At 39.8% G+C, this 23,535-nt stretch overlaps 1 protein-coding gene across 12 annotated transcripts in view; it reads right to left on the bottom strand.

Moving 5' to 3' along the window:
- Window positions 1–23,535, bottom strand: part of MSRB3 (methionine sulfoxide reductase B3) — an 83,664-nt gene that overhangs the window by 30,229 nt on the left and 29,900 nt on the right. For all 12 annotated transcript variants that reach the window (XM_085220592.1, XM_085220641.1, XM_085220636.1 and 9 more), the window contains 3 exons: window positions 23,063–23,171; window positions 21,173–21,250; window positions 10,784–10,812 (listed from right to left, as the gene is read on the bottom strand). In XM_085220592.1, the coding sequence (XP_085076718.1) occupies window positions 10,784–10,812; window positions 21,173–21,250; window positions 23,063–23,171 (216 nt within the window). The remainder of the gene's footprint in view (window positions 1–10,783; window positions 10,813–21,172; window positions 21,251–23,062; window positions 23,172–23,535) is intronic.

The following is a 23,535-nucleotide window of genomic DNA, read 5'->3' as shown; positions in this document are numbered from 1 at the left end:
ATCAATGAAAGAAAAACATGAAACATTTTAATCCTCATTGAATCTTTTGTCATTAATCATTATCATTTGGCTAGTTTATAGAGTCTAATGACATGAAACTCTTTTTTCCTTCAAATCACAGACCTTTTCCTCTTTCAACTCATGCTAATCATTCTCATCATCTTACATAGGAAATATGTTAAGGTTAAGGGTTTTTTTCCCCTTCTCTGACAAACCAGAGGGAAGGGAAAAAAAAAAAAAAAAAAAAAAAAAAAAAGCTCCCTTCTTTCTTATTCAAATTCATGACTTCATAAATCATATTAATCAAAACACAAAACGTGCAGTTTTAGACAACATGCACTCAGGCAGGCACAGAAGATACTGTGCTTAATGAGACATTACTTAAAGCAAACAAAAAAAAAGAATACACTTTATGGTGGAGAGAAAATAATGAAAAAGATAGCACACATATTGGCTGTAACCATCCTGTCCCGTTATATTAATCAAGGCACACAGGCAAAAAACACCTCGGTGCTCCTGTATGTCTAGTGTCTGGCTGCAGCTGGCTCATCCTCTAAGACAAGCTCATGAAATCAAAGGAGCTATCTGACAGGGCTGGAGGGGTGCACATGCAGTATACCACAGTTTTGCTCTCTCCTCTGTGCCAAAGACTGCAATGAAGCTGGTAGCAAGGTGCTCATCTCACTGTTTATCCATGGCTCCAGCTCTCATCTAGGCTGAACTCAAGCCAGACGCTTCCAGAAGATCACAGCTCAAATGACTCCATTGCTTTCTGAAGTAGGTGCTGTCCTTATTGACCTAAGGATTCCTTCCAAAATGGGAAGGGAGAGCCAGGGCAGCTGAAGGAAAACATCCAAAGTAACTCTCCTTCTCCCTCAGCCAAAATGAGGGGGCTGGATTAAATTGATTTTACTGTGGAAGTGAGTAGCCAACAAGCAGCAGATGCTAGGCTCTGTGGATGAAAAGGTGGGAACACTGCTCAGCTGAGGAGTCAGGTTTTTCATATTTTTTTCTCTGATTTTAGCAAGAGGTTCCTTTCTCCATGAGAAACAGAGTGAAATTTAGTATTTCAGAGGCCATCTTGCCACTTTTCTCTCTGTTCTCCTTTGACCTTATCTATTTTCAAAGAGACATAACTGAAAGCACAATGAGGAACAAGGGATACCCTTTTATAGGATGACTGACGCAGTGGTCTACCCAAAGAAGGGTCTAGGAACTACTGAGTCAGCATTTGATTTCCCAGCACAGCCATAGTCACTCTTTAAATCAAGGAAGGGCCCCAACCCAACCTTCTCAGCTGCTTGGCCTCCAGCCAAATAAATGATGAAACTTTCTGTTAGTCACTAGGAAGGAGAGTAACAGTAATTCTCAGGTGAGCAGGAATGAATGGAAAGGGAATGGAAGTACTTAAGATATTTTTTGCTGCTTTTCCTGAAGGGTGGAATGGAGACTGACAAATTTACTGATTCAGTGTAAATTTGAACATATTGGGAAGGAAGTACAGCTTTAAAAGCGACTACCTAAGGAAGAAAAATCAATGTGTTTGAGAATTCCATCAGATTGTACCAAATACAGTCTATATTAAAAATCATCTTAGTAAGTTCTCTTCAGTATTATCAAGGCACCATGTCTCTGATTTACCACCCTTTTCCCTTCAAAATTTGTGTTATTTCCACAATAGTAGAAAACACTCATCCATGGACTGATCCATGATGAGCGTGGAGCACCTTTAACTTGTTCGGCACCTTGCAAGATTAAAACTCATTTCATGAGCTGGCATTAACGAAGACATTCAACTTCCTCCACGCCCCATCACGTTAAGTATCATTTATACTGGCAAACACAAAGTTGGTTTGCACATTGTTGTGTTTTCAGAAATTAATGTGTGTGAATGATCCGAAGACAATTACATAAAAAAAACTTTCTAGACGCAAAAGTTTTTGGAAGTTTTGTATTCTATCTATATTCTCTCTTCTATATGCCTTAGCCCTAATCATATCTACATGTAATTTAAACTCTGCTAATATTACATACTAGACTCAAAAGCATCAGTTTGTTTATTAAATCTATATCCACAGTCATGCATTCTGCTACAGAAAGCATGTACTTCAATTGGGTGAAGGATTCTGGACCTGGGAAAATTTATATCAATTGTCTTTCTTCTTCGCATAACTGAGATCCCCTTGACACAAATACTGTAGTACTGGTGGTGACTATCATTTAGTTGAATATGTTTACCATGCTGCTTTTTATACTACTTTTCAGAGACTCATTTGCTCAAACTTCATTTGCGCAATCAAAACGGGATACTTTGCAAAGGCCACCAATTATTTGATTTATGGTGGACTTAGGAGGTGATCTCAAGTGAGAAAACCTTTCCTCTGCACCGAGTCTCAGGCGTGCTCAACAGAAAGAGACAGCTCTCTCCCTAGAAAGTCTTGTAATGTAAACAAGCTCAACAGATGATGGGCAGGAGGAAAAAGGCATAGGGAAAAAGGACTTTTACCCAAGGTCACTGAGCTGTCAGCCACGCTGGAACAGGGTACAGAATCTGTTAATACCCATGCAACATTAAAAATATGAAAAGCCATCCAAATTACACCCAAACCTGCGCAGTCCAGCCACCTACAAACACCCAAATGGATGCCGGTGGCTTCCGCACCAGAAGAGAGTGGAGATGTGAAAAATTCTCATATCCTACAGAATTCCTGTTTACTGGGGTCACGCAGTCAACTAAATAGTATCCCACTTTGCCATTCTTCAAAATCTCTTCAGAAGCATATTTGTGATGCACAGTGCCATATTATGCCATAATACTCCACTTACAAATGAATTACAGTTCATCTTCCAAATTACAAAGCAGACAAGCAATTTCCTTCCCCTCTTCATGGTTAAATGAATAGAGTACTAATAAGGCAGTGAAACAATACAACTGACTCAAACTGTACATGGTGTGGGTAAATTGCATTTGAGCTATATAACAATCTCAATGAGCCACAGCTGTGACCAGAAACCTCCCTGCTTGTCCATTCTTGGGGCTTCTCTTGTACATACTTCATTTTTGTCTAATTAAATGGGACTATGGTAAAGTTTAATTATCACAGTTATTCTGTTACAGAGCTAATGTGACTGAATGAGTTTTCATCTATAAAGAACAGAAAAAGTCTTTATACTCTTTGTGAAGTTTGGGAGTATGGGATAATTCAAGAGTATCACCAAAAATCCTCTGCTTTGTCCACTGAACAAGACTGCAGCAATGCAAGTAGCTTTTGAAAAGTAATTAGGTAGCCTTGATCAGTAAGAAGTTGCACAACAATTAACAGATTAATAATTAACAGTTAACAGCAAGAATCACACTTCTGTGTTTAAGAAGTCCAGCCAGGACAGTAAGGATGTTACACTGCTGAATGTTGCTAATTTGAAAGAGAAATTTCCCCAACTGAAAGAAATAATTCTCTTATTGGTCAAAGCTATGTGAAGAAAGAACACACATATGACAAATGAAAAATGCTCAATCTACATCATAGCTTTTATTATAATTTAACAGAGCACTGTAGTTTCAATCCCATGTAATGAAACGATGATATAAGTCACATCTTCTAAGACTACTTTTTCCAAATTGCTTCTAAAAGACAGCATTTTTTTAAAGTAGCTATTTACGATGAAATGTAGAAAAAGAAAGATCAACTTAGGTACCTAGAAAAGGGGGTAAAAAATTCCTCCTTAATAGATCTGATGAATTTGCTTACATGAACAATATTAAAATGGAAAACCTAAATCTAAATATTTTCATTACAGGGCCAATTCGAACACACTGCAAGCTTCCCAGCAAGATCCTCAGAGCAAGAGAAGAAAGAAACAGCAATGATTACTGAAGTTTATGTAAGACAAAAATAGAAAATTGTATTTGCCTTTGTTGATATTATATTACTGGCTCCTTGAGCAAGGCCTTTTAATGCACAGTTCTTACCACATGCCAAGAAAGTGCTTCTTGCGGGAGTGGCACAGTGAGCATCTGTGCTAGCCTACAAGGGCAGAGCATGGTTTAGTAGCTGCCCTATTAATGAGACACAAATAGGACTTACTGCAGGGAGGCATACATAATTCAAACAATACAAAATAGAAATTACACATATCTTTAACACAGAAAGATTGAAGTCTGTTGTGAGTATGATCAAGGCCTTCAGTTGCACAGATCCAGCTTCACAGATCTAGCTTCCCAAAATCAACAGTCTACCTACTGATAATTCCTCAGCAGCTGAGAAGAATCATGCCCCTGACAGCAAGTAATAGCCAAGCTCAGATGCAAAGATGAACTGAGAAACTGGGAGAAAAAAAAAAAACAACTGCAACTGGAACTCAGCAATAGAATTTGGAAAGGTGCACATCTGGAATCCTCTCGCAGCTGGCAGCCTTCTTCAAAAAACCTAGACAAGCAAGCTTTCCTGCATGCTTACGTTTTTAATCAGCTCTTTGCTGATTAAAACACTGTTCTATATGTTGAAATAATTTGACCGTATTTTGCCGTACTTTAGAAGAGAGAGAATTGGATGGCAATCATCTACCACAGGTCAGCACTGTTACTAGCACATAATTCGCTGGGATGTATCACTTACATGTCCCAGCCATCCATATTCCAGATCACATTTAGTGTGGCCCTGAAAGTATTCACCAGATGGTTCAGTTTGCATCTGGATCTAACGACTCATCCCACTGCTGATCAAATATAGCAGACCATGCTTTCCAGCCACTGCATCCATAATGATCTGCCCATAAAGATGTCAATACGAAGAGCAAAACAGCACTACCAACTAATGACAAGTAAGATCATCTGAGCTGCTGTTCTTTTTAGGCAGCTGCTCTCTCCCACTGCCTCACTGTGCCAGCTCATGTACCCTTTCAAGGATCCACACAGTCGTGGTGGCCAGAGAGAAGGAAATAACTCTTAATTAAGAAGGAGACTCTGGAGAGGTTTGCCTCATCCAGAAAGCTGTGCAGCACCCCTGCTATTCATTATCCATGCTGATTTTTGCCACTTTCCCTGTTACAGACTCCGACAATAATCTGTTTACGTTTTTAAATGAAATTCCTTGATCATAGGTTGATTTGAATGAACTTGATACGATTTTGTTATGAACACCAAATGTCTTTCTCCCCCAGCTCCTCAGCCTTGTGAAGAAGAAATTAAGAACAACTCTAACAATCTGGATGCAGTTTCTGGATGAAGAAGTTGCCATCAATAAACGTCAGAAATTGAGTCTGTAATCTGTACTTAGATCTACCCTCCAGTTGATAGATGGATGACATTACTTGCTGCTACAGAGACTTCAGGTTTCAGGCCAGTTTAGTGTCTTTTAGGTTTTCCTGGTAGCAAGGATCAGAAAAGGATGCTCGCTTTAAAGATGTCTCAGTTTTCATTTCTTTCTTATTCAGAAGATCTCCTTGTACTCTTAATAGTTGTACTGGTGGCTTTCATGCAGTGGGACTGATAAGAGGCTAAGGGAAATCAGGGCTGATAGAGTTTGGAAGGTTTGCTGCTGAACATCTGGAAGTGTAGCTGAGAGGAATTTATGGGAGGAAAATATCTGACCACCTCAACCTTATAATTTTCTTTGACTGTTTTCTGACACCTGTGCTGAATCATGTAGCCTAGCAAGTCAGTACATTGTAGGACCTTAGTAAGGGAACTATAGCAGTAAATACAGAGGCGAGAGAGGAAAGGGTGGTGACTTTTTATCAGGACAAAAGCATGACAGCACTGTGCAGAGCTGAAGACACAGGGATACACTCTTTCTAGTGGAAAAAACAACATGCAGAGAGGAGAAAAACCTATAGTGCCATGAGTAGACACTGTGATTCCAGACAAGCGAAGGAAATTCCAGAAACTGTCGGGGTTTCCACAGCTTGCTTTGTATTTGATTTCTGGGGTGGCAAGGATCCAACAAAAGCTGGTATATGTAGCTCTAGCTACATGGGCAGCTATTATAGCTTAATTCCTGATGCTAATCAGACAGTTTTCCACACTATGTACACAAATGGAGATACAAAATCACACAGATAATCTGTAGATTTTGCTTAATCTGTAGAGATGTTTGGTTCAGTCAAGCAGGGAGAGAGAACTGTTTTTCGGAGATGCACATCTGGATGCACATCTCTTCTGAGAGGAGTGCCAGCTGGCACAGGAAGCGATGAAGAACATGGCTGAAGGCAGCCTGCACCCTTGGGCACACCTCCCTCTTCTGCCAGTGCTCAGAGGTATCACTAAAGCACAGAGCTTTCATCATTGTCATTCACCACACTCTGCTCGCCTTGACTTCCTCTGTTCAACCATCTGAGTGACATGCACACAATAGAGACTCCACTGGAGTCCGAGTGCATTGTCCAGGGACTTGTCCCTTCTTTTTAACACAGAACTCAGATTTCTTTCCCTTCGTAATATCACCGCCAACGCTATCACTTAATATCACACAGCTTACAGCCACAGTGACATGCAGGATACAACAAATGTTTCGGAGGGTGCCTCAAGAAAACTCCAGCCCTCCCTGCAGGCAGTAGGAAACTCGCCGCTACCATTCACTGGTGAGCAGAGGATGTGCTAAGACAGTTGTCTGAATTGTCTATGCTTATTTTTCTATTCCTAAAGTAGAATTAACACCATTCGGTGACATCTTTTGAGATCTACAAGTTCTCCCTGCTATCAAACACCATTAAAAAACTCTCTATTTGTATGATAATTAAAAAAAAAAAATTCCTGAACTTACTATTCCAAGATGTTTCTTATATTTTAAATTCAGTCTTATCAGCCTTGTGTTGCTCTGCACCAAATGCAAATGCGAGCCTTTAAAATTTGCTAACCAAGCACATAACACTAGAAGCATTTTAGACACTCCCAAAATACTCATAATTGGAACAAAATTGATTCAGCTGTGCTTTTTGTGGTTTACTTTGTTCCTTCACAAATTTTGAGAAAAACTATTTTTTTTTTACAACCTTTCTTGCTTTCAAGTACTTTTTTAGAAAAATCTATTTTCAGTACCAGGGAAATCCATCATATTATGACAGGAAAGCAAAATTGTTTCATTTCATAAGATCTTCTAACAGCATGAAGCTAATCCCCTGGCCTCTGAGACAGAAACTCTGCCAGCTAGACTTATAAAGTCAGCAGAGAAAAAAGTTTCTCAGATGGAACTGTTAGTCTTGATATGAAGAATGTGTGTCCCCTACAGATGTTATAGCTATTTATATGATAAATCCCGATCATCACTATAGGAATTTTACAGCCTTCTTTTAAGTTAATTCTCAAGTTCAAATTAATCTTCTTCTGACAATGTTTGCCTAATATTTCAGTGTTGAACAATATTTCCAAGGTTTCATTTACAGTGAGCCTACTGGGCACTTTTAAAGCTGTATCCCAGACTTTGTACTTGCTTTAGAAAGACTTCTTTCAGCTCTTCTATGTTTCACACATAGTTCTAGGAAGGAGAAGTACAATAAGCATTGATAAATGCTTAACAGGGGCACATCTAGACTTGCAAGTTAACTGGAATTAACATTAAGGTTAATTTAGAGCATGCGACAAGTTGTAGAACAGCTCCCTGCAGGAAAATACTCATTCTAGAATGAAATTATCTCATTCTCAGGTTCAACACTTGAGCTGTTTTGAGTAACATGAGATATGCTCATACAAAGCATGTTTGTGTCCATTTGCAGGACTGTTGCTTTACTCAGGAACCACAGTCTGGGGAATTCAAAGCGAAATGAGGGACATGAAAGTACCTTAAGGTGTCTCTGAGGAACTGAAGGTCATGTAGATGTAGAGTCACTGGTTTCAAATGGCAGCAAACCCTTTTAAAAGCAATGTCACATTTACACATCTCAAAGGCATGCATTATGCAGAACGTAGTGCTACACAGGGCACTACATCCCCTCATACAAGAAAGAGAATTTTTTGCAAAGATGCTTCTCTGTCATCACCACACCAGTGCATACCTCCTCTCGCTGCCTTGACTCTCCTGATTGCCCAAGGGCGGCAGAAGGGTTGAGCTTAACGTCTGCTTTGGGGAAAGCAATGGCAAATTGTTTAGTGGAGAAACCAAATCAGTGATGTTTTATTTGAGTGATACATGTTGACTTGACCTCAATGTCTCCATTTCTCTGCTTCCCTCACTTTCTGGCAACAAAAGATAAACTCTAAGTGCTTATACTATCTGACCATCAAGAACAGCTCTGTAGAAGAACTGAGCACTATCTCTGCAAGGACAGGCTGCTGTACTTTTCACAAAGATAAAGGTTTTTTCAGTCTTGATGTCTCCAGCCGTGAAGTGACTTTAAGGTTATGAACTTTCTGCGATTTCTTTTTTCTTAAAATTCCACTTTGTTTGCTTAATCTGCTTTTTCTATTATCTTCTAACAACTCTCCTTGGATATGACACCAAAAGAGGCAGCACTGATAAAAGAAAGTCATTAAAAGTCTGTAGTTCTCAATTCCAAGGATAACATTTGTGGCAAAGAGCAGAATGAGAGCCAGAGCCCAGCCTGGGCTGTCAGCGCTGTCAGCCACCCACATGGCCATGCACTGGGAGAGGAGCCTTCAAACCTTTGGCAGATGGCTGATGTCCCATGGTAGGACTATTCTGACCAGCATCTTCCTCAGGGGCTTAGGGGAAAGAATCACAAACAGAGTATGAAAGTAAGGTGCTGCAGAAGAAGGAGGAATAAATCTTCAAAGTTCCTCAGCCCTGGAACGTTCCTGTATTGCATCGCTGATGATAGACGTACAAAGCACTCCAAAGTGAAAAGCAACACAGCACAAGGCCTTGAACTCCTGGTGACATCCATGGTGCCTGTTAACACTCAGCAAAACAAAGTTAGCTGACTACCTGCTGCAAAAAATTCTGGTGCAAGTCCAGAGAATATTTAGGAGCAGCAAAAATTGTAGAGACAGAGAAGATCTTGGGGCTTTTACTGATCATTTCTAGTTACATATTTTTTGTGTGATCTACAATAAATGGTCCTGACTTCCAAATTTCCTACTGCAGAATCTGGCCATGTATAAGCAATGCTTGTTCAGAAGAGCAGCGAGGCAGAGCAGTGCTTGCCACCCTGCCCTTGGGCAACCAGGCTTTTCCAGTAAGCAATGGTAGAAGACAGCCCGTACACAAGGAAAGAAAGCCTGTGGGGCCCACACAGATGAAGAAGAGACATTTATGAGCTCACATTCAGCCTACAGAGCCCAGAAAGAGAGATGACATCTACTGAGCAGGCGTTTGCCATCACAGCGATGATGACGAAAGTGCGCGGATACTCTGTGCTCCCAAGGAGATCCCAAAGCCCCACTTTCATGGCCACAGCACATGGTGGGAGCTCTGCTTCAAAGAAAATGTCAGAAGAGTGTTTGCAGCCTAACCCACTGAGCAAATCGAAGTTCTGCAGATAACATTTTCTCCTTAAGTGAGACATTTGACATCCTACTCTGCACCATGGTATTGGTGTCTTTATTAACAAGGAAAGGAGGTGACGGGACAAAATGTGTGAAGCTATCCTCCCTTGTAAAACTGATCTAAGAAACAATCTTAGTATATAGTTCACTCAAGTAACCTTGAACTCTCAGACTAAAATCATAATAGAAGCAAGATGACTCAAGTATACAAGATGTAGGAATTAGCTATATAAATGCTTCCTGCTGTAGATTTCACTCCCATACAGTTCCAAAGATAAAATCTAGCGCGGAAAGAAAAAGCAAAGTAATACCTCACATTTCAAATCCAACTCATGCTGCAGCTGGGATAAAAGGGAACATTCCATTTCATAAATAATCTGAGTAATATATATTGTAAAATTCATATCATTATAAGCAATTACAACCACCGCATTAAGCAAATCATATAGAAGATAACTTAAACACAAGGTTGGCCTGAACATAAGACTGCTATAATATCAGGCTTTCAGTTTAAAAAGTCATTTCCATCCTAACAAAAAATAAATTTTGAACGATCGTTTCAGGCAATGGGCATTTCAGCTAGTTTCAGGACAACAGACTATTCTTAATCTACTGTTGTTTAACATTAAGGAATGCCCAAAAATAGTTAACCGAGTAAGTAGCAGTCTGCTATTAGGAGCTCTGTTTTTCTCCCAACTGTTCTTCTGTTTGCTGTCCCGTGTTTTTTGTCTTGTTAGATACACATTAACCTGTTAGACTGACCTTCACTTCCCTCTCAATCCCTACGACACATTAAAATTCTTTAAAAAGACAACTTGAGAGAGATTGCCTTTTGGTAAACCTCCTAGAGAGAGCCCTACAGACTGGTCTGGCATGCATTGTGTACATGCATCTGTCATGAAAATTTGATGACAAATCATCTGTTTCCTGACAGATAGGCTGCACTGACTTCAAATTCCCATGAAATGTCTTTGTCCACCAGGAAGAAAAACATTCCCCTTTAAAACAGCGATCATTTTCAAAACTTCACTTCAGTCCTCCATTTCCTTTAGTCTGCATTATCATTTCTTTGTTCTATAATTTTTCTGGATCAATTAAAGTCCATCAGGAGATACATCTTCCCGATTATCTTTTGGGGAAAAAAGGCAGGATATAATGAAAGGAACAAAAGCAAATGTTTCACAGTAATGACGCTGTTTGCAGAGGGTGAGAAATGAAGATCCTTTTTAAGACTGACCTACCCCAGTTTGTTTAAAACTAAACTGAACTTGAACTGATAAACTACTCTTTTGAGATTAACCTGAGTAGTGTACATTCAGCAAAACACTGTAAATCTAAACATACCTGAGTTGGAGTCAAACTTCGTTTCTGACCTGCAAAAGAAAATAAAAAGATCACAAGTTACAAGATCTGCTTCATGCCATAAAAGCCTTTTGACAGACTGATACCCTCCCAGCAAATATTGTGTTTAACAAGGCTATCTGCCTGTTTTGTTAATATTTAATGCATTCAATAGCATTTGAACCTATAAGATAAATAAGATTCTTAACATTTTGGGCTTTTATAACAAAATGTTACAAAGACGATATTTTAAAAGACAAATCGCAAAATGAATGCAGAAAATAGAACATAAATTTAAAACAGGATTAAACTATATGCTGGTATTCATGACATACTGTTGTTCCTAACAAATAAATATTGTTTTCATTCATTTTCATTTTTAAAAAGTCATTAACAGGATTTGATTTATTCATGAATGTTTCCAATCTATTTTTGAAGCAGATACCATTTCATTAATGTCATATGTATTGTATCCAATGATCTGCACTTAATTGAACAACATCCTAGGAGGGTTTTGTTTGTGTGTGTCTTCAATTTACTCACTCCGCACATAGGAATAAGTGGTTTGATTTTCCTAAAAGTGGAAAGCAGGGGGTAGAAGAGAGGGAGAGAGGAAGGGAGCCAGACCTAAATTTTAACTTGTTTTAAAGTCTTTGCAAAAAGACAATGATGTGTGCATTATGCATCATTAGCTTTGGTCGTGCACTACAGATTTCTCTCTCTCTAACAAGCAGTGTTTTCTTCTAAGGGCTTAGCACTTAGCAAATGAACCCTATAACCTGTATATTTAATAAAAGGAAGAAAAAATTAGCCCTTGTGGGAACATCATGTTTCAGATATAGGTTAATAATACTTGTAAATGTAGAAGCCTTTGAAGATCTCAATTCAACTGTGGGAAAACTTAAGTTGGGTAATTACTCTCAAGATGCTGCTGATGTGCTGTCAAGCAGAATTAACCCTCTGACTAGGCCTATCTACACAATCTGCTGTAAGACAGCATTGTCTATATCTCGCTCTCAAACCAATTAGCAGGCATGTTCCAATCGGGTTCATATTGCCCCCTAACAATCAGCAGCACACATGGTTGTGGCTGTCACAGCGGGACACCAGGTCCGACCTGCAGGAGTTGTGTTAAAGGACATTACATTGGCAGGAAAATGCATTTCCCTAGGAGTTCCAAGGGGGAACTATCTAAGGGGATCTTTCTAGGGAGGGGATGTATTTTTGGAAGCTACGGTCCTTTTTTAAAAAACAAACAAACAAATAACAGCAAAACCAACAGTTTATAAGCTCGTGCATGCAAATCCCCGCAGATGTATTTTACACATTCTATATATTTTGCGTAATTGGCACCATAATACCCGTACTAAAGATCTATACTACAGCAAAAAATTACAACCAAATCAATCCTGAGAAAAAGCAAACTAATTTGCACTATTGGTGCAAACAGTTAAAGCCATCAGAAAGGAAACTACTCCCTTCTCCCTTCCTGCTCATTCTCCGCCCTCCCCCAGTACGCAGTCTTTTATATTCTAAGTAAAGCTCAGGTGGTGAAAAGATGGAAGAGAAAAATCATAGTTTAACTTTCTAATTAACAGAGAAACATCAAAAGCACTGAAGATGAAATGCCTTTCAAAATTCCACCAACACCAACTGCCCAGCTACCAATCATGCTCTCATTCGGTAACACACTTCAGTTTGTATTTATGAACAGAATGAAATCCTCGCCCTGCAAAAGGTGTGTGTCAGGCAAGTGTTGCCTTGTACCTGAACACTCTGCTGATGAAGTTGTAGGCAACACTTCACACCCCCCGCTCACGCCTCTGCAGGCCTCAGTCTAGCACAAAAGCCTTCAACAGCTATCGATGCAGAATAAAAGAAATACTGACATTTCAATTTTCTTCAGGAAAGGAGAGTTTCCAACAGAGCTCTATTTAAGTGTCAGCCACCAGATGATCAGTTCATTTCCAGTTTCTTACTCCCAAACAGGCCCTCACAGGTTTTTAACTGACCTGTAATCTACCCCCACAGTAAACCAATAAAGGGTAAATTATTTGTGTGTTTCTTTCTATTCATCTGTTAATTTTTTTTGCAACAGACACGATACCCAGAAAAAAGCCTAAAAAGGCCAGGAGGGTCCTGCTCCATCGCTGCAGCAGAGCTAAGGGCCACCAGCAAAGTGTGGCAACCGCCTGGGTTGGCCAGCATCCCATGGGAACAGTGACTGGGCATGGTGGTGGCAGGTTGATGGCTGGACTTGATGATCCTAAAGGTCTTTTCCCACCTTAATGAGTCTACGAATCTGTGATTCTATCCTGACAGGTTGCTCAGTTGTTAGTAGTACATGCCTTTTGCTGTATTATTTTTTCTTCTGTTGAAGCATCTTTCATGATACAGCACTGCACAGCCACTGTACTGACCCATGATGGCGCATACTTAAAGCCGTGCAAGATGGGGCTGGTGACCTTTTATTCACCTTGGCATGGATAGAGGCCCTCCATCTTGCAGCAGTAACAACTAGCCCAGGGGCTAAGATGGCAGAGAGTAGGTGGGGAGGGGGGGTGGGTCACAAAGGTCACCGGGCAGCGTAATGAGCACCAAAGCTCCACGCAGTCATAAATTACTGGACAGCAAATCGGGAAACCGATACGGGGAGATAAATGAATTGAACCTTGTCTGGCAACAGCAGAATGGCTATGAAAGAAAATACAACATGGGAGGTAGCACTAGGAGCCACTGATGGCCTCAACCTTTGTCATGGCCATCGTGTCACCATGGGAAAACAACACAAAATTTAAGGCACAGTATTATATAAATGATTAGATGTTAGAAAAGTACAGAAAAATGGGGAAAAGATAATACTTCCTGCATTTTTAGTGGAACCAGCACTTTTCCCCTAGATCTTTTGGGCACTTTGTATCGTTCTCTTTATAGCACAGTAGGCAAGTGTATCAGAAACTAGCTGCAGACAGGTGTTAAAAATCTGCAACTAAAAAAAAAGCCAATAAATAGAAAATTGTTAAATGCTAAAAGTAAGTTCTAAAGGCATGTTCTACTACAAACAAAAATATTCACTGTGATTCTTTTATACTTTCAATACCACGACAGCTAGGAGAAAAAAATTCTGTGCATTTTTTTTTATTGCTGTACATGTTCTGATATCCAACATAAACACCCCACCAAATAAGTTGCACTGTATAGAGCCAGGCACTTTACAAACTGCTTTTTATCATCTATTACACATGAAGGTAAATTTTGAAAAAAGACCATCTTTGTGCATGTTTTTCTCTGCTTTTGCTCCATAGAAGTACTCTGAAATGCAGGGCATTCAGAAATATCTTTGGAAATCTATGTGAACAAAAAGAACAAGGGGACATTTATAAAGTGCTTTCCATTTCCAACTGTGATATTATTCAGATACATACAACACATGGAAATACAACTGCTAAGTAGCTCAATTACCAAAACTTAGTAGACAAGGAAAGAGGAAGCTATCTGAAAGGTTTAGCTAAGGACAAGGTACCACGATACTTTTATGTAACTCAGAGATAATTAAATCCATCACAAACAACAAAATATAAAGACAGTCAATTTGTCTGTACCGTGAAAAGGTGAAAGATTTGGACCTAGGTCTTTTAAAAAGCATTGTAAACCTGATCCTCTATATGCCAAGTGGTAAGAAAGAGAGCGAAAGTGGGCTTGTGGGGAAAAAGGACTTACTGCTGCATTAAAACTGGCATTTTCTTTCACCTTTTTTGATGAAGTTTTTATCAGGTTTATTACGGTTTGGTTGAAGACGAATAAACACTGAGAACAGCCTTAGAAAGCAACACAAGTCTCTCAGAAAGCATTCAATGCGAACTCTGTAGTTCTGATCCTTGTAACAATTCCTTTCTTTGTAACAGTGAGGGAGTCATTGGATCCTCTTGGCTTTCTTATACCTTTGCATTAGCAGTTTATTCCAGACTGTTCCTTTAAATTTGTTTCGCTTCAAGTTTGTTAAGCACAGCATGGGAAGGGTCAGATACTGAAAATACAACTCCTCCCTGATAAGGGCTTCAAAAAAACAACTGTTTTACAGTTCTGCAACTGTAAAAAATGACAGTCACACCTCTGGTACAACTTCCTTCACAGAGCACTTTATTCCATGCTGGCATTGGCAGTTTGCTGAAGAGACAAGGATCTAGCAGGTTCCTAACATAATGCAAGCCAACCAGTGTCCTGGCCTGGGTCACTGAGCAGAATAAAATCATTCCTCTCTTGGCAGTTTGCACCCAATAGTACAGAAAATACTAAGTTGAAGCATCTGCTTTCTTGGCTACAGCGCTGTTGCTAAGTTAAAGAAAGCCAGGACAGAAGTGCTCTGTTGTGCACACATCGGTGGACTCTGTGCTGGCCCAAACCATGCTCGTGAGAGCCAGCACATAAATGGGCAGGACAAAGGTGAGGCACAGGGCTGCACAGGCCAGGCACCATCTCCTTGAGCAGCATAAGATCACACTGCTCCGCTGTGGAACAGAGGAGAATTTAGGCCAACAAATACCAGCTATGTCTTGACACCTGCCTTTAGGACCAGAGAAGAGGCTTTCATCCATTTTGTTCACAGGTATGGACATAGCTCTTCTCTCCTGAAAAAGTAAACTATCGATTGGACATACTCGCTGACCTTACTCATGAGCCCAAACGCCAAGTAGCAAGGCAAGCTTCCAGAAGGAAAAACACAGAAGTATTTCAATGTAAGAATGAATGCCTGATGGAATACCTAGGAATTTACAAGACCTCCATCACCAGGGAATCTGAGGAGTGTCAAGGACCAAGGCACTCCACAGGCAGCAGCGGAAGCAAAGCTGGGCTTCAACTCCATTATGGCCAAGAGACAGGTACCAAGTGCCTGCTGAAACTCCTCATAGGCACTTCCCAGTTCTGGGCTTGCATAATGCCTCTCTCTCTTCCACCCTCATGTGAATTCTCTGCTATAATACAATAATATATATATATTATTTATAATAATATTATCTGGAATAATCTAATAATGTAGCTGAACTCTTGCTCAGGTCTCTCCTCAGAGAGGTCATGAATGTGATCTCTCTCCCAGTTTCACAAAAGATTTAAGCACTTAATATCGTTGAGGTTTAATATCTACTCCCTTGTCAAATTTGGCTGAAATTGGCGAGTAGATTAAATAATAAGGTTTTGTTATTGAGAAAGGATTGACACACAGACAGCATGATCCTGTGAGCCACATTTCCCTAGGAAGCCTGGTTACTGATGTATTTTTAATATTGCTTTCCTAGGCTACAGAAAAAAAAGACCGATTCACTGCTGACGCAAGGCATGAGAATTTCTGTTCTGCATATGATGAAAAGATTCAAAAATCTTTTTAACATTTAGAACATGCTAAAACAGCATTTAAACATCATGTTAGTCAATGTGTACTCTCTGGGTGAGTTCTGTCCAGAGTTTGCTCTAAAATGAGGGTTAAAAATAGGTAAATATAGAAATCTGCACTTCTGTATTCATAATCCATAACAATCCATTGTACTTGATTTTTATTTCAGGCACATATGTACATAGTAAGGCATAAGGCAGGTTAAGGCCAGATGGAATCTGCTTCTCCAAGTTGTGAGACTGATAAGCAGTCAGTACAAAGCAGCGTGTTTTCAAATAGGGGAAATTAGATATCAGACTTTAAAAATGACAGACAATAAAGGGAAATTTTACAGTAAAATCAGTGGAAGTTATCTATGCATATTTTTATGATTACGGAAATCTCTATATTCATTTCTTTGAATTTCTTAATATGTTCTGCAGACATTTGCAATTCAGTAGAGCTCAGCAATAAGTAAATGAAAGCAATTTCACAGGCTTGTCTCAATGAAACTTTGAAATATCTAAAATGGTAAATTTGAAGTTCTCTGTTCCTTCTTTTTTAAATCCTAATTACCACCTCCTATAAAATCTACATCAATCTTTTGCCTTTTGGAAATCATACTTGTTGAAAAATCTTCTGTGAACAATGAGGTCCCCCATCTCGCTGCACTTGTTTGTCCCGCTGGAGACAGTCTTGTCCAGATGGCTCTGATAACGACAAGCACTGTGCTATTTTAATTTCAGTCAAGGTGATTAAAAGCACATAACAACTTGTTGCTGAGAAGACTCAAAGCAAAGACACAGCAGACTCAAAACCAAGGCTGGTTTCAACCCTAAATTAATAGAGCAAGAGGAAACTAATGCTTGATGATAGCAACATCACTGTTTGTTTCTCCCCTTTTCTAGGGGAGAGTCACAAAAAGCTGCATCAGCTCTTACAAGTTTTAAGATCCTAAAGCTCCTCAGAGCTATGTAAGACCCAACATTTGGGTTTGGAGAAAGAACTGTTTGACAACACTCCTGCTGGCTGATTCCTACACAAGCAAAAGCTTACTTATTCTAAATGAATTTTATTAAAAGGAAGCTCCTGGTTTTGACACACAAAACTAGAAATTTTATAAAGAAACTGAGAGTCAGTCTGGATAGATGAAGTTGCTTCAGTAGATCTATTAGACTTATTATATCTTGTCAGAGATGCTACAGCAAGTATTTCATATGGGCTCTCCTTGATAGATGGCCAGTGCTGATTTGTGCCCAAATAGTGAAAAGAAAGCTATAGATCTAGCATAATGACTGAAATCCTCCCTTATGTTAAGAAGAAGAGGGATATTATTCTAATGGCAGCATCACACAACTATGCTTTTTCCTCCTGATTTGCTTTTAGATGCCTGAGAGATGTTGAGAAGACCAGATACAGTTCATTGAAAACCAAATGAAAACATGACATGAATACGGGTGTTCCTGTTTCTCCTAGCACGTGTTCAGAATACCCAACACCATTACTGAGAGTTCCTTCCAGGAAGCAATAAAGGCAGTGGTGGGTGATTTATTAAGACTTGGCAATTCTTTCCTTGGCCCTAAAAATTGGAAACTGACACAACAATAATATTTCTTTTTTAAAGGGAAGTCATTCTCCTCAGCTTCCCAGTTCAACCCATGTATTCCACGCCATTCTCACACGGTCTTGCATATAGTAAAGGACATGACTGTAGCTTATTAAATATGGAATATTATTCTCCTATGGTAATATTGCAAGCTGCAGGTTTCATGCAGGCCCCTTCTAACCTCTGCTTGCCATGGCAGTGGGCAGAATGGTATCTTAGCAGAGAATACAAGACAATTCCTTGAAAAAAATAAAGTAGGTGCCATCCTTAAGTGTCATCAGCATTTAGAAAATACTGAATTTACTCATGCCATCGGTGGCTCTCTGCAAATTGACATGGAAACAAGCACTACTGCTGCAGAGGCTGTCCAGCCATAAACGTGGCACACGAAGAACGAACACTGGAGAATACAGCTCACAGGCACTGAGTTTTTTTCTTGGTAGCTCAATTTTCTGCTGGATCAATGTGCAGTGAAGGGGAAGCCATGAAGAACAACCTAGAGGAAGGTGGAGGGCCGAGCTGCTGCCTTTAGCATAAGCCTGCTGCTAGACTGGGGTGTAACACAGTGTAACATAAAACCGCACATGGGCTGGCTTGCAGAAAAGGAGATACTTGAGATTAGTTTATTGTCTCTCTCATTTATTGCTTTCTTTGGGCAGCTGTACTGGGATGTAGGAGACTGTCTGGCGTGAAAGTTCAGAGATGGAGTAATTAGATTCAATAGCAAGATTATGGATTTTATGCGTGAGCCACCTTTGATTGTGGAAAAAGTTAAAGCATGTTCTCCATAAAGCTTGGGAGGTTTCTCATAACACTAGTACAAGTAGGTAGATGAAGAGATGTTAAATTCCTAATTGTTTCTTTTATCTTTCCTGTGATAGAGACAGAGTTCTGTTTTAAAGACGTACCAAAAACCAGGTCTTTCATCTGGAGTGTAAAATTCATGTGTTCCCTGACCTCGTGTGTCACATGGTAATGAAACAACGTAAATCAGAAATGTTAAAAGTTGAAGTTTGTTAATATTACTGCTGAAGCTTCAGTCTCTTTCCCGGTTAAACTGACAGGTCCATTGTCCAAATATATATATTTACAGATTACAATGACATGAAGAAAAAAATTAATGGACACCCAATGAGAACCAAATGGAAATACAAGTTTCAGATGACTATCTGGAAATTAAAAAGAAAGTTAAAAAAAAAAAAAAGATAAAACCAAAAACCACTTACATGCATTTTAACTAGAGCAATGGCCTTTCTTTGTGTTGTCCTACCTCCTTATTCCAAAGCAAATATTCCGGTGATTCATACTTTGTGAGGAAAATTTAGTAAATAACAAACATTTTGCATTCTCTTATTTATGCTATCTTCTCACTTCTTTAGTTGGCCAGGCAGAAGGAGGCACCAGGATACAGGAATGTATCTTCCCTAGTTGCAAAAAATTGTCTTCACAGTGCTAAAAGCAGTTTTGTTGGTGCTGAGCATAATGCCCTACATGGATCTTGCAGGCAAAAGGATAGATGAGGAGAGTTCCTACTGATACTGCAGTGACTGCACCAGTACTGTGAGAGCACCCATCCCACCTCAACTCTGCAGCTCTACGTGGCCCCACAGACAGAACTGATGGGCCCCTACAGCCCTCTCCATTTGTTCTCACCTCGGCCAGTCATGTCAGCAGAACCAGCAGGACTCAGTGTGGATCAGAGGTGGTGAGAGCTCAGTGCCATAAAGCAACACAAAAGGCTTGGGAAGCTTGGGACACAATGAGGAAGGCTTTTTCAGGTGCCCAGTGGCCTGGGAGTTATTAAAAATAAAAAACAACTTCCCTCTTTCCTCCTCTCTCCTCCCATAAAATCCATGGGGAGCCTCAAAGAGAATCTGAAAACAGGGACATTTCCATATAGCTCTTTTCACAGAGGGAAATCCAACTCATTACCTTTAACTTACAAAAGTCGACTATGCCAAAGCATACTGTGCTTTTAGATAATCACAAGTAAGTCTCCTGTTGCAGTTTTTTTCCCATATGAAATGGATTGTGAAAGTGACTGGAAAGTAGTTCACATTCATTTACGTGAACTACTGCTGTCCAAATCTCACCTTACAAAAAAATTACTCTTTCTCCAGCAGATGACAGAAAGGGAGCCAGTCTTGAAGGCACAAGGTGAAATCCTGGCTCCATTGTATTCATTTGCTAAACGTGAATTGACTTCAGCAGAGCCAGGATTTCCCCCACAAAGATTTAGCTATAGTAGGCAGGGGAACGTCTAAGTGGCAGAGTAGAAAAACAGGTTTTGGAGCCTTTAGATCCCCATGTGTACCCCCAAGCCAAGCACCACAATAACACATGACATGAGAATATTACCTTGGCTGAGCTCATAATGACCAGTTTTCCAACTCAAAAGATTCACATTATTACTAAATTTTCTGCAGGTCATCTAACAGAGAAATCAAACTTAACAGAAATGAAGTTCTTTTCTCGTCTTTACAGACAGTCTCTGGAGAAAAACTATTGCTGCCACATCTTGTGATTCTGGGACTACATCAATTTTACTTTTGTAATCTATTACCAACCCAGTTTTCCTTACGCTATGCTGACCGTCCTGCTTCATGGTGCTGTGAAGGTGCCTCTCCAAGTGAGAGGGCTGAGACAATGTGAACTGAGAGAAAAACTCAAATGAAATTCTTCGTCTGAATGAAGACAATTGGCCAAAAATATGAAAAAAAAAAAAAATACACGAGGCAGAACAATGCAGTGATTGAGAAAATTCAATCAGCGCTGCTTCTACCACCAAATTTAGAGCTGTAATTCCCACAGTACTTCTAAAGAGTATTTGTCATGCAGGACAGAAAATTTATTATGTCTTTCTTAATCCTTGCCTCAGTTTCCAACTCAGCTCTCTCTGCGTGTTAATTGGGATGGATGAAAATCCAGTAAGTGATGTCATTTTCCTAGTTTTGTTTGCTTAACTGCTTGAATTCTAAAAAAGCATCTACTTATTTCTCCATTCTTGGACACAATGCTGTAGCATGGATGCAGAATTGCCACACAGGACCCAGACCTTAAAGTTGACTGCAAGTAATGCTAACGGCCAGAACTTGGCGCTATCAGAGCAGCAAAGTACTCTATTATAACTTGGCATGGGTGCACATGGAAAAAAAATATATATATATTTAGTCAAAATGCCTGTTCTAATGCAGTGTTGTCTCACTATGAAATTTGCTATCTTATTTATTTACTATTTTTATGTATTTATTATTATAACCTTATTCATTACATTGCTTCTCTTGTACTCCTTACCAGTTTGAATGATTTATATTCTCTTACACAACTACATCAATACTGGAATATATGCAAGATTATACTGGAACACAGCACATAAACTAAGAGACAGTAATCTCAAAACTACATGTAGTATACTCACTTGAATAAAGGAGTTCCACAAACAACACATTTGTATATTCCTTGAGCTTTATGATGTGTGTACTCCCCCTCAAAGGCACTGGGAAAACAATAACACTACATTTTAAAAATAAATAGAAGATTTTTTTTTTAAAAATTATTAAAGTAGGTAGGACTTCAGAAAAATATTACAGAAAAAAAAAAGAAACAATTAAAAGTTTGTAGTTTTTTTTTTTTTTTTTTTTTTTTTTTTTTTTATTAAATGAAGCAAATAAAGCAGGCACAGGAAAAGGGGAATGTCCTCATTAGTTAGTTTCAGGTGTTACGTATCATGCAAGAGGAAGCAAATTGCCACACAGTTCAAAGGACAGAACAACAAAAAGGAGAAAAACTGGAATCTTGGTAAGTGAAATGCACATTCTGTAAACACGGATGCTTTCAAATTTAGTTTCATCCTATGTACTTCTATGCAAGAGGGTTTGCCTTTAGGAAATGTTTTAGCAGTGAGTTCAGATGCTGAGCGAGAGGTGCAAAGCTCTTGGGTGTCTGCCATTGAGATGATAATGAGGAATCAGTGTTTGGTTCGTCCAACATGGGCTGCCAGGGCAACAGAAGTATTGTAGCTGAAAATGAAATAATTGCTCCATGATTTCAAGCTGCATGCGCCTTATATTTGTAGCTGAAAAGCAATATTACAGCTTTGAGGGAATATTTTTCTAAGTTAACAATCTAAAAGGCTAGGAGGTCATTCATCTAATACGAATCAGCTGCGCTAGTCCAACAAAAAGCCTATGTGCTCCGCAGCTTGTTTTTATTATCCTTTCACCCTTTTTATGAGGTCCAATTTTTTTTTTTTTTTTTTTTTTTTTTTTATAAACAGGATTTTTAAGAATGACCTTATCTCCGATTGTTTGTGCACATTAAATCACGTTGCCGGTCCCATACACAAGAGGGAGGGACGCGGGGCAGGAAAGCCTCGCAGCGGGGGCTGCCGTCCCCATCCCCTGGGCAGCCTGGGCGGCGGGGGGGTGAAGGGATGGGAGCAGGGGATCGGCCCACTCGGCTCGTCCAGCAAACAGCACGCTGTCGGGAAGAGTGCCGCCTATTAAGCAGGACCCCATGTGTGGTGAAGAGCCCTTTCAGGTCATGAATGAAAACAAGCGGTTACATCATTAGTACATTTGGATCGGAGGTAAAGCCGGGGCCTTATGCCAAGCTCAATGGTATAAATTAGACAACAAAAATGGTTAGGCCTTGGCAAGTTACCTTCGTGTTGGAATCAGCTGAGAGAGACTTTATTCACTAAAAACAGTCTTGGAAGCAAGTCTCTTTTTTCCTGCAGGATTCAGGGCTGGCTTCCAGCGACTAAAGCCATGTGAGGGCAGTTATTGAAAATTTTTGACATTCCAACCACAAATGAGCCAATAAATACCTTCTCCACATGTGCTTCAAAAAGAAATTGGAGCGCGGTGGAAAAGAACTAAATTATGCTACCTTCTTTCTGCAGCCAAAATGTCTATACTTACAATGACCACCTTCAAAACTTCAGCATCCTGGCACGGGGCCATTTCCCTCGTGGTTCTGCTTACTGTGATGTCTTCCAAGAAGTGTACCTAAACCGCTATTACTTCCACACATTTTGTAGTAAACTAAAAACAGACTCTAAACATAAGCCCTGCGACTTTATAAGACATACAGTGTTCATTATAAGTCACACAAGACCCCTGGCCGTGGCCTCCATGCTGCAGATGCTTGTCTTTCGGTGGTGTTAATTTGTAGGGGTTAGTAAACAAGTGCAGAATTCCTGGAAGAAAAAAGTTGCCGGGGAGGATGAGGAAGCGCCAGCGAGAGCAAAGGGAATCAAGGAAGATGCCTGCGTTTCGAGGGATGCGCTCCCCTCGCCCTGCCTTACCTTTCTGTCCCCTTCTCCTGAGTGACATGGTACTGCAAGGGTGTCAGCCGCTTCCTCAGCTCCTCCTGGGAAAAGACCACCTTACAGTCTTTTTTATCCCTACATGACCCTGCAAAGGGAGAGGATATGGGAGAAGGAGCCTTTTTAGCTTAAATCCTGAATAATTGCTTTGGCAGACGGCCACAGCATAGCTTCTGCATTCACTTGTCAATGACCAGACCGGTCCCTAATGCACGAAGAATGGCTCAGCTGAACTGCAGCTGATTATTTTTTCAAATCCAAGTTTAAAAAGAATTTTGCTCGAGAGCCAGGTGATTCCACTGGAGCAGTGACAATGTGCTACAGCCAAAGCCCTTCCGTGTGTTATACGCTAAACTGTTGCGCACAAAATCATTCACAAGAAAGTTACATTTTCCAGCCATTTAAAAAGAAAGAAAGAAAGAAAGAAAGCTGCAATATATCTATATATATAT

This window comes from Meleagris gallopavo, chromosome 1 (assembly GCF_905368555.1).
Source record: "Meleagris gallopavo chromosome 1, MGAL_WU_HG_1.1, whole genome shotgun sequence".
Taxonomy (NCBI): domain Eukaryota; kingdom Metazoa; phylum Chordata; class Aves; order Galliformes; family Phasianidae; genus Meleagris; species Meleagris gallopavo.
Note: the sequence above shows the minus strand (reverse complement) of the source record. Positions and strands in the feature narration are given on the sequence as shown.